General features: G+C 36.2%; 1 protein-coding gene across 1 annotated transcript in view; it reads left to right on the forward strand.

Moving 5' to 3' along the window:
- The first annotated feature begins 364 nt into the window (after window positions 1-364).
- The window catches only part of LOC108707010 (proteasome activator complex subunit 2), a 30,923-nt gene continuing 18,650 nt past the window's right edge, over window positions 365-12,637 (forward strand). The window contains exon 1 of the mRNA XM_041580174.1: window positions 365-515. Within this exon, the coding sequence (XP_041436108.1) occupies window positions 426-515 (90 nt within the window). The 5' untranslated portion in view covers window positions 365-425. The remainder of the gene's footprint in view (window positions 516-12,637) is intronic.

The raw sequence follows: 12,637 nt of genomic DNA on the forward strand, positions 1-12,637 counted from the left end.
CCCACTTTACTAATATAACCAATGTGCTGGGCTGGTACATTTCCTTTCACTTCCCCCAATCAGAATTTAGCTCTTCATTACAGGCAGCCAAATGTACCAATCTGCACTTCACACTAAAGCTGGCCACAGACACAAAGATCCGATTGTACGAATCAACATACTATCGGACTTCCCTGTTTCCCGACCTGCCACTAACCATTCCGATCAAATAAAGTACAAAAGAACAGATCAGCCGATGTTCTGCCCCTGACAGCAATCGTATGAAAGTTATGTCCGACCAAAACTAGTGACAGTCTACCTCTGAAAATTGTACGATCTTCAATACATGCAGAGATATAACCTGCTGCCAACAGAAATCTTTTAACCTGTCCGATCAACCAAACGACCGATCTCCCCCGGATTAAAAATGTCGGGACTCTCCACACATGGTCCAAATCTTTTCGTCTATGGCCAGCTTTAGACAGTTCAAGTTATATGCGGAACAGAAAAGAAGACTGGGGAAAATGAATTCAGCTGTAAGTCTTCTATGCTTTTACAACCTTGCTTTTAATTTTTTATCATTTGTGTTTTTTTTAGTTATTTCCATTTTATTCAACAGCTCTCCAGTTTGCAGTTTTAACAATCTGGTTGCTAGGGCCCAAATTACCCTCGCAAACATGCATTGATTTGAATGAGAGACTGGAATATGAAAAGGAGAGGGCCTGAATAGAAAGATGAGTTAAAGGAAAACTATACCCCCCAAATAATGTAGGTCTCTATTAAAAGATACTGAGTAAAACAGCTCATGTGTAAAACCCTGCTTCATGTAAATAAACCATTATCATAATTATATACTTTTTTAGTAGTATGTGCCATTGGGTGATCATAAATAGAAAAAATATAAGGGCCGCCCCCTGAGATCGTAAGATTCACTGTGCACACATAGAAACCACATGTAAGGTCACATGAGCCAATTAACAGACAGAGTTCTGCCTTTTGCTTCCTCACTTCTTCCTGTTACAGTTAGTGTTGTAGTATTTCTGGTCAGGTGATCTCTGAGGCAGCACAGATAGAGTCACAAAATGGTGGTTCAAGGCAAGAGATGTAAAAGGGCAATATTTATGTAAATATATATTTCAGTTTGGTAAGATTCTTTAATATGTCATTCAATTTGATATAAACTATCTGTTGCTTAAGTATTCATTTTGGGGGTATAGTTTTCCTTTAATAAAAAGTATCAATAACAATAAATTTGTAGCCTTACAGAGAATATGTTTTTTAGATGGTGCCACTGACCCCCATATATATGCAAATAATTTATAAAAAAAAGAAATAATGAAGGTCAATTGAAAATTGCTTGGAAGTAGCCATTCTGTAACATACTAAAAGTTGGCCTAAAGGTGAGCCACCCCTTTAAAGGAGTGGTTCACCTTCAAACAACTAGTTGTTTTCGGATAGATCACCAGAAATAAGGACTTTTTCCAATGAATTTCTATTTTCTATGTGTGACTGTTTTTCTAATATTGAAGTGTAAAGTGTAATTTTTCACCTTCTGAAGCAGCCCTGGGAGGGGGGGTCGTCGACCCTGTAAACTGTTCTAAGTGGATACATATAGTTGTTACATTTCTTATCTTTGTCCCTGCTGAGCAGAATCTCTGGGTTTCATTACAGGCAGCTGTTAGAATTGATACAATAGTTACTAACACGCCAGAGATGCTGCTGAGAAATGTATCAACTAAATGTTGCAAAATTGTAACAGTTCAGAGTCTGCACCTGAATTACTGATCTGCCAGACTCAAACACCACAGACAGGAACATTCACCTTTAAACTTAGATTTTAGAAAAAACATAAAAAATAAATGATGGAAAGTAATTTAAAAAGTATTTTTCTAGGGAACAATCTAAAAACAACTGAATTGAAAAAAATTGGTGAACAACCCCTGGTGAACAACCCCTTTAACTTCTCTAATTTTGTAGAGTTGCAATACACCTTTTCAGTAGTGCAGCCATTTACTCAAATATCCTGGATTTTGCAGTACACAGGCACAGGGCCCTTAACACGTATGTGGCCAAAATATAGAAAATGGACCGCTGAAATGGTGGACTTGCTTGGGTTGTGTTTCAGCAGTCATTTATCTTGTATTTAGTTTAGCATGATTGAAATCATGTCACGTAGAGAAGTGCTAGGAAAAGCCCTAAGCCTATGTCGAAGAGGGTTATTTATCAAAATCCAAATTTATCTCATTATTTTCTGAAATATACTCTGACTAAATCTGCACAGGTTATTGCCCCTTATTTATCAATAAATTTAACCGAAAAATTCAACTGTGGGAAAAAACTCGAAAAAGTCATGAAAATCGTACAAAAATTTGAATCGTACTATTTATTTTGATTTTCCACCTGAAAAATAATTTCTTTCGGATTTTTCCCGAAAACTTCGGATTATTTTACAAAACCCAGCACAGATCTTTGGGACTTCTCCCAGTGACTTATATACAACCTTGGCAGGTCTGAGATACCTGATTTTCGGATTCAAACTTTTTCCATCCTCAGGGTATAATAAATCCCAAAAAAATTCCAATTTATTTTCTTACTAAAAATTCAGATTTTTTAGTCAAAAGGTTGAGTTTTTGGGACCTTTTGGGACTTTAATAAATAACCCCCTAATTGTTGCACAAGCCTGTGTATATTCTGTTACTCCTGGCTTTGTGCTTTTTCTTTAGACTATAGCACAACATGGCTTAGCTAATGCTATCTTTTTCCCATAACACAATAAGCTAAATTGAACTTAATGGAAAGCTCTGCAAGGCTTTACATGCTTTAATCAGTCAAAAAGATACAAACATGGCCGCTAACATTTGTAAGCATCTTTGTGCAGGTTTTCTCTTTCTTTCTTGCTGTCTACTCCTGAGCTCCTTGGAGCATTGGTCCATTGTGTTTGCAGTTTTCTGATAAGATACCCCCGGAGGAGAACGGGTTTCTTTGACAAAACCAAAGGACAGGACTACAGGGATCCTAAAAACTATTGTGAGCTCCCATTGGCCAGTAACTGATGCAAATGTATCCGCCCAAATGATTAATAAATACACAGATCATATTTTTGAATAAAAATATAATTTATTTGTATTATTATGTACACAGTGAATACAACAAGCACGTTATGTATGAAATATGATCCATGATATTCCTCTCTAAATAAGATTCCCTTTGACTGTCGCTGCTCCATTTCTCATCTGAAAAACAAAATCACAGAAGGTAATTACATCTAAAAGGCAACTTATGAGCTGATTATAAATTAATAAGAAGGATGAAGGGTTTTTCCACTTTGCAGGTGACTTTATGATATACTTTATATTTCATACTTTTCATACATCTATTTGTAAAACTTGCTGTCCTGTATTTTGTACCACAAACACAAATCTTGCTGGGTTAATGACACCAGAAATTAAACCCTTTTTACATCTATCATAACAGTGTATTTGCATGCTTTTTATCCTTTTGCCATAAAAGTATTTGCTGATGTCTTTACATTACATTTCTATTCCCCATGTTCCTCTATAAGAAGAAGAATATTCCAACATGAGCCTTCTCTTTTAGAACTTGTTGAGTTGGGACATCTGACATTAACTTTATATGACTTGGACTTCTGTCCATATAGACATGGACTGACCCCCCCACCTACCCCGTCCATACCTACCATTATTTGATATTCAGTCAGGTGTATAATCAAATTCTCTAAATGCCTCTTGCAGCTCTGATGGGATCTTTACAGCAGATGTTGTCAATGCTGGAGCTTGGCATTCAGGGCTATTGAAGCTCTCCAGATGGCCTTGGTTGTTGAACACATATGGAGGCTTTGTTTTTCTATGTAATAATTGTTCCCAGTCAATATCCTAAAAGACAGGAGATATTTCACAATGAGTATCTGTTCCAAAAACTAAAATTGCTGGAACCAGAAATTATAAAGCACAAGAAGCCTACAGAAAAAATGATGTTGAATAAAACATTAAAGTGTTATCAGTATTGAATAATGCATTTCTGTCAGTAAATTAAAATAAGTAGACTAGAAACCTACTCTGAAGAAGGGCTGCGCTTTGATCACTTCAGCACCAGCCTCACCAGATCCGAGGCGATAATCCGGATCTTTTTCCAAGAGCTACAAAAAACAAAACAACAGAGATTAATTTACATATTTAAGTGATACTCAATTATGATTAAAATCCCCCTATATTTGTGGGTAATCGCTGCTTCTGATGTTCACACCCTGTCTCTTTGAGATCACTGGGGTAATACGCATTTCAATATTCAGTTAAAAGCTAAAACTACCACTAAAGCACACTAAAGGACATAGTGATATTGTGAAAATAACTATATTATTATGTGTATTCCCTTAGCATAACAGGTTGATAAAGTCACATGACACTGATGTGCTGAACTTACTTCATATATTAATTTACAGACATCCTCTGATAGTTCTTCTGGCAGCTCGATTTCATCATAAAGGATGCTGTTCTCTAGCTCATTCTGATCTTCATTGTTGAATGGTAACTGAAAAAGAAAATCATGACTTCTTTAGTAAAAGAACATTTCTGAAAGATCTGTCACAATATCCATTTAGCAGCCTCTGTATCTGAGCTATACATCTGTCATGGTATCTCTTATATCTGACAAAGGGAAGCCAAATGCTATAATATTCACACTATGTATTATTACTAACTAGACATTAAGCCCGTTAAATTAACGGGCGCTAGAACATATGTAGTCAAACATTCGCCAGAGACGGTCCGTGGGGCACATGCGCAGTAGCGCAATCCCACGGACACAGGGACTGGACGCAGAGACACTTCAACTTTATTATATAGGATAGTATGGGAAGATATGCTTGTAAACATGGAGATTACAATATATATTACACTTATATATGACAAATTATTACACTATGTTTAGTCTCGCTATGAAATGACAGGGCAAGGATTTACCAATGTAGGCTGAAAATAAAGAAATTGTCTTTACCTCATACATGAGCATAGCGTATATACTGATTCCAACGGCCCACCAGTCGGCTGCCATGCCATATCCAATATCCATAAACATTTCTGGGGCCATGTAAGTTCTTGTGCCGCAGATGGCGTTTGTGCGGTCTGTGTATCCAAATCCTTAAACACAAGAAACACTGTAAGAAATCTGCAGATCTGGGGACCCGAACGTAATGTAATGTAATGAGAGACTTTCCTCAGCTGCTTGCTTACAAACTACACACTCACTCACATATGTTTAGGCCATTTACATATTATATTTAAAAAAAATAACACTATTGTTTGATCCTGATAACAATATGAGTATATTAGAGAAGCCTACAAAAAGATTTTCTCTTAAACCTGGTCAGTGTACATACCCAGAGACTGGCTCCCAGACACCTTTACCCATAGTAACAAGTTATAGTCTGTATATCCCAGGCTGACACATATCCCCAGGAAATCTCCAAGTTGAGAGTAATGACACATAAAAATGCTATACCTGGGCAGTAATGCCCAACCAGTAGCTTGTGAGAAACATGTTGCTCCCCCAACCCATTAGATGCTGCTCATAGTGACCTCAAGCCAGGTGCATATTTTTGAATTCCTGTCTTGAAGGCAAAATTTATTTGCATAGAAACCATGTATGCCGACAAATAGAGCCTTCCATATGCTGCCAGTCCACATAAGGGGCTACTAATTAGCCAATCACAGCCCTTATTAGGCACCCCAAGGAAGTAGGCCAATTGAAAGCAAATTTTAGACCAATAAAACCCGAACTTATGCTATGTATGGTCCAGAACAACACTTACTGTCTTTGCTGAGGCCGAAATCGATGATTTTAAGATATCCGCCTTGATCCAACATGAAATTCTCAAGTTTTAGATCTCTGAATTAAAACAAAGAAAATAGTTTAGTAGAAATACAAATCCTTAGTTAGCAACAATTGTGTGGTGTTCTTAGTAGTGTTACCAGCTTCTTCTGGAATAAAGATGATTTATTGATATTAGTACTTACCTATGGAAAATGCCCATCTTGTGTAATGCCTCCAGGCCAAGCACTATACATGCGCTGTAAAACCTGAATAGAGAAAAAATAAAAGTCAGTATGTAATTTTTTCTTGATATAGAAACTATGTGTGAGAAACTAGGTGAACAAATTGAGAAGGAAGGTCTGTATCATAGCCATATCTTTGGTTGTGATACATTATATTTTAATGATATATGCTGTGGTAATGCTACCCTGAAACCCTTGAAACCTCCCCCCATTTCCATTCTACTTACATGATATCTGGTTCTTGCAATTCTACAGATGTGAGGAAATCAAACATGTCACCTCCAGGTAGATATTCCATCGCAAAAAATAAGTGAGAATCCGTTTGGAATGTTCCATGTAATGACACCAGGAACGGGTGTTCAGCTTCACTTATTCTCTGAAGGATTTTCTTTTCATTGAAGACACTGTGGGGTAAATCATCACATTATCACCATGTGAGACCCATACGAGCTAACAGTACACTTATCCTTATGAATAGACACAGGGCAATGCAACAGAAAATAACCAAATGCAAATCATTCAAAAGAATGTGAGCTAAAACATTATAACAAAATAAAAAATCAGAAAACTGTCCTATATATTAAGCCAAAAAAAAATATGATGTCACAGAGATGGGCAAAAATAACATTTCCCCACTGACCTGTCCATATTTCCCTTTTTTAAGATTCCTTCTTTCTTCAAGGCCTTAATGGCACATAGTTCTTTGGTGTTCTTGTGCTTGGCCAGGACCACCTGGAGGAAGACAGCAAGTTGAATTACTCTGGATACATTAATAGTAACTTAAACCTAATTATGTAAAAACTCTTACTGTTCCAAATCCACCTTCTCCCAACACTTGTCCCAGGTCGAAATGTTCAAGTGCGATGGGGCATCTGGGCTCAACAGGACTGAAAAATGAAAAGAATGAAAAGGTAAGTTACGTTTGTTCATGTTCATATAGTCCTGACTTTTCTGTGGCATACAATTAGCAGAGGGTATTGGCCAGTTATGAATAATATCCTCTAATGAAAAGGAAAATGAGGAGAATAGCCTTTACATAAGGTGTAAATCAGGCAATACTAATATTGTTCTATAAATAAGCAACTGAGCCAAAACAAGAGAATATAACACAAATCAATACCTGTTAGATGGTTCTTCTGTGCTCTGTATTGACAGCGCTGGTGGTTCATATGCATTTGGTTTTACACAAATGCTCATCAGTGGCTCCGAAATATCCATTATACCAGGGACCTCAACATTGGCATCCTGAAGAAATAAAACACATTATTTGAGATGAGAGCAGCTCATTAAACAGAAAGACATACCATTTAAATATAAACTAATGAAAAGTTTTAATTAAATAATTCTGCTCAACCCTTTTTAAAGGCTTTAAGGCCTACCTGGCTGTTGTGGGCGTTTACTTGTTCCTCGTGGATGTTGGATATTTCAGGCTGGCAGGTGTTAGTGCCTGATTCCTCTGCTATCTCCTATTTAGGATAAAGAAAATGTATTTTTAGATTAACTGAACCCTTGATTTTAAAGAACTGCAACACTCAAACTTCTATGTTTGTGTCAATAAGTAAGGGAAGAAAGTGGAGTTGTGGTGAAGGGTGAATTATTATGTTTGGCTGTGTCCTTTTTAAAAAAAACATAATTTCTCTAATTGAAGGAGTATGTACAGTGAATCCTTTCTGGATCTTTCACTGGTTATTTTCTGCTTACCTGGCAGTGGCTGCCATCAGCTCTCTGCTCCTGCTCCATATGTTTTTCCTCCTGGTTAAGACAGCATAAAACATCAAAAACCAAAATTTTTTGATAGCTCGAAGTGTATGGGGCAAATTCACTAAGCAGCGAAAATGCGCAAGCGACGACTTTGCCAGGCGAAGTTTCGCCAGGGCGCCACTAATTCACTAAAATCCAAAGTTGCACTCAGCGAGGTGAACGGTAGCAAAGTTGTGCTAGCATTAATTCATCAAGCAAAGTAAAGTTACGCTAGCGATGCCTAATTTGCATATGGCGCCAAGTTAAAGTTAAATGGACGTATATCTAGTAGCAAATACATTACACCACACAAGCCTGGGAAAGCTTCATTAAATAAAATAGAGTTGACATTTTGCCCTATACATGTGCCCTCTGTATAGTTAGGTGCCATATGTTAGGAAATGTAGGGGGGAAGGAGGATGCCCCCAAAAAAATTTACAATCTTTTTCAGCCTATCACCCTTAGAGAAGGAAAAGAGTTTTTTGGGACTTAGAAAAAATCTACTCTATTGCACTTCGCCTGAGGTGGCGAAGGCAAGTCTGGCGCAAGAGGTAACATTCAGTAAAATGCACAAGTTAGTGAATTAGCGTAGTAAGGAAATGACGTCACGCTGGCAAATTTGCGCTAGCTTAAGGCACTTCGCGCTTTAGTGAATTTGCCCCTATATTGCACTCTAAAACAATGCATAAAAAATAAAGTATGTTTGGATTCATTTCTGTCCATTTCTACTTACCTGAGGGAGGTTTTCTTCTGATTGGTCCTGGTTTTGGGGAAAAAAGAGCATTATTAGAAATACAATTCACATAAATATAAAATATAATTACAATACTAATTAAGTGCTCAGTGTCAAGGAGACAAAAGGGGGGAGGACCCTACCCCATAGGGCTTACAGTCTAAGGGGGTTATTTATTAATATTAAATTAATATTATTTATATCCGAAATCCGAATTTTTTTTCGATTTTTTTGTGTTATAATAGGCTTTAAAAAAAAAATCACAAATTTTACAAAATGTATTAAACCCCGAGGGCTAAAAAACCCGAATATAAAAACACGGCATCTCAAACCTGTCGAGGCTGCAAAAAAGTCAATGGGAACCGTCCTATTGATTTTTGGTTTTGTCTGGGGTTTCTGAGCCTTCGGGTGAAAACTCCAAAAAATTCGGGAAAAATTCATGGAAAAATCTTGAAAATCTGAGCTTTTCCCACAAAGGTAATTTTCGGGAAAATGTAATAATAAATAAGCGTTAAAAACCCGAGCGTGTTAGATCTGAGTTTATAGCAGCCGAAATTGAGATAAGTCCGAACCTTGATAAATAACCCCCTAAGTGAGATAATGTCAACGCATTGTGTATGTAATGCATTCCCTATCTTTTTATTTTGAATGTGGGATTTTTATTCTACAAGTCTAGCTCAGTGTGAAAATATTGCTTTCACCTGATTCATAAGTCACAAGTCCACTGCAAGTATTTATATGCATTTCAGGAAATAATAAATTAATATAAAGGTTTAATTAGATCTTTCTGTTCATACCTCATTGAAGGCTTCGAGGTTCTCACAGTTGATTTCAGCATTCACTTGCTCATTTTCAGCGTCTTCAGGCTGGCAGGTGTTAGCAACAGATTCCTGCGCCGTTTCCTTTTAGAGGAGAGAAAATGTATAATGAACCCACTTGATTAAAGAAGAACTGCAACATCCAAACTCCTCTGCTTGAGGCCATAAGCAAATTGCACTTGCAGGCAATTCAGAACGGGAGGTGGGACAGGCTCACCAGTGCCAAAGTATGTGGCGCCTAACAAATTTGCTCCCCAGGGTGAATCTGGGTTTGATATTCCCTTAAAATATTTTTTTATATTAGACAATATGTCTAGCCCCATGTCAGATTTCAAAATTGAATATAAAAAATCTGTTTGCTCTTTTGAGAAATGGATTTCAGTGCAGAATTCTGCTGGAGCAGCACTAACTGATTCATTTTGAAAGAAAAAAAATTCCCATGACAGTATCCCTTTAATAGTAACCATTTTGCCCAATAAACTCATGGCTTTATACCACTTCTTTTCTGCTTTCTTGCAGAGGATCACCAGGTTATCCTGGTTAATGGCAATGATATAAGAGACTGTTAGATCAGTGCTCATCTCTAGGAATATTGTGATGTTCCAATGGGGAACACTGAGCTAACAGCTCTTATGTCAAAATGTGTTTACACACTTTTGGAGCTTTTTGGAACCTGGCTGGGGGGGCAGACCCAGGAATCTAATCATTAAAAAGGAACTTTGGTAATGATACTAATAATATTATGTAAGCACAACATTTAAAGGAAGGTAACATAAAAGGGCAGATTTATCAAGGGTCGAATTTCGAAGTTAAAAATTTCGAAATTCGACCATCGAATTGAAATACTTAGAATATCGAAGTCGAAGTTTTTTTCAGCGAATTTACGTATCCTGCAATCGAAAGATTAAATCCTTCGAATCAAATTAAATCCTTTGAAATCCTTCGACTTCCAAACTTAGAAAAATGCTCTGGAAGGTCCCCATAGGCTTACATAGCACTTCGGCAGGTTTAATTTGGTGAAGTATTGAAATCGAAGTTTTTTTAAAGAGATAGTACTTCGATTATCAAATGGTTGAAGTCGTAGTATCCTATTCGATGGTCGAAGTATCCAAAAAATGACTTCAAATTTTGAATTTTTTTACTTCGAAAATTCCCTCTAATTCACTTCGAACCCTTGATAAATCTGCCCCAAAAGGTCTGTTTGATAGCAACTCATTTATTGCTTACCAGGCAGATGGTAATCTCATGACGTTCCTCAATGATTTTCTCCTGGTTGAGGGAAAAAATGGTGGTGTTACTTCATGCAATTAAAGGCCTATCAATTATTCTTAGTTATCACTAAAGAAGTGTGGCTTGTTTTGGAAAAATATGTTTTTGATTAGATATAACTAATATGAGTAATTATGATATAATAATAATGACTAAATAAATGCATGGTCAGTATAGTGATTTATTCTGATAATGCAAAATCAAGGTATTTTCCTTTTGACAGGAGAGAATGAGTTTTCATCAACAAAGAAAACAGTTTTAACAATAAAGTCAATGCCATTATGAAATGTGCCATCTATGGAAATGGTAATGAATAATTCTGTAGCTGAATGTCACTATTAAATGACATTAAGGGGCAGATTTATCAAAATCGGAGTTAGAGTTTATAAAATAAAAACTCATCCACGTTCTATTCATGCCTATGGGGATTTTAGAACCGTATTTATCAAATGGTGAGGTTTAAATTTTACCTATTGATGAATACAATTCTAAAAATCCCATAGGACTGAATAGAATGTGGGTGAGTTTGTATTTATTAAACTCTAAACTGACATTTTGAGAAATTAGTGATTTTTTTTAAATAAAATTGGACTTTTAAAAAATCATACATTTTTCGTAATTTATTAAACCCTGAGGATGGAAATATCTGAATTTGAAAATCTGGCATCTCAGACCTGTCGAGGTTGCATATAAGTTAATGGGAGAAGTCCCAATGATTTTTTGATGTGTGCTGGGTTTTGTACAATACCCCCAAGTTTTCAGAGTTTTTGGGTGAAAAATCCAAAAAATGTGTGAAAATCAGATGAAAATTCAGAAAATGTGTGAAAATCGGATAAAATATCTGTAAAAATGGTGAAAATCTGTTTTTTTTCCCGCAAAACACATTTTTGGGAAAATGTAATAATAAATAAGTGGAAAAAAACCTGAGCGGGTTTGATTGGCGTTTGTAGCAGAAAATATTGAGATAAATCCGGATTTTGATAAGTAAGGAAGGTGCCCGTGTTTATCAAGTCATGGAAATTGATTATTATTCAGATGAGAAATAATTGGAAATTTTGCCAATTATGAATAAACTGGCTAAATCCAGTTTACCCAGTGTTTTTTTTAAGACCAGTAAGAATTGACTATGTATATGGTGCAGATTCATCAAGGTATAAATATATAGGCAAGGAATTATCTGGTTTTAATAGGAAACAAATAGGAAAATGGTGTCACTTCTTTTGATGTTGTTCAATCACTTACCGTAACAGATTCTTTAGTTGATTGATGGTTTATTTTTTTCTAATGAAGACAAAAAAAAGTTTAGTCACAAAAAGAAATGAGCAAATAGGAAAACTATAATTATTTAAATGATATAAATCCAACTTCCCTTAGTTAATAGAAAACACATATATGTAGATAGCAGTATGCTTTTGATTGTAAAAAATCACATAATAGAAGAAATTTTAGTTTTATTTTTGGATTTGGTGAATCTGCATTTAAACCCTTAAAATCACAAGATATTATATTGAGTTATCGGCAATCTAAATATGGTAATAAGGATTTGATTTTTGGGTCAGTAATCTATAGTGACTGATTTGGTACTAAATGACATAGTTGGTGCAAACACAAGTATAACATAGTGTATCACCTATACCAGTGCCGTCCAACTTCTGTGGTACCTAGGGATGAAATTTTTCCGGCCTACATAGTGGAGGGCCGATAATGGAAGCCAGTGTTGAACACTCCCCACTTTAAACCACACCCATGTTAACACAAGATTATGTCCACATTAATAGCACACCAAAAAAACCAAATGGTTGCTGCTCACTGCAGGGATATCACTTATCACTCATATGTGAAAAAAGTTGTCATAGTAAGACATACCTTTAAATCCATTTGCCTCCTCTTCCCCTTTGGATAACACAGCACCCCCAGCACATGATTAAACTCCTTAGGGGCCCCCTAACAATAATTTATTTTTAAATACTAACAAAACCCCCAGAACAAATACCAGGCTTATGTTCTACAGGGAGAGCAGGACACAC

The sequence above is a fragment of the Xenopus laevis genome, chromosome 1S (assembly GCF_017654675.1).
Source record: "Xenopus laevis strain J_2021 chromosome 1S, Xenopus_laevis_v10.1, whole genome shotgun sequence".
Lineage (NCBI taxonomy): Eukaryota > Metazoa > Chordata > Amphibia > Anura > Pipidae > Xenopus > Xenopus laevis.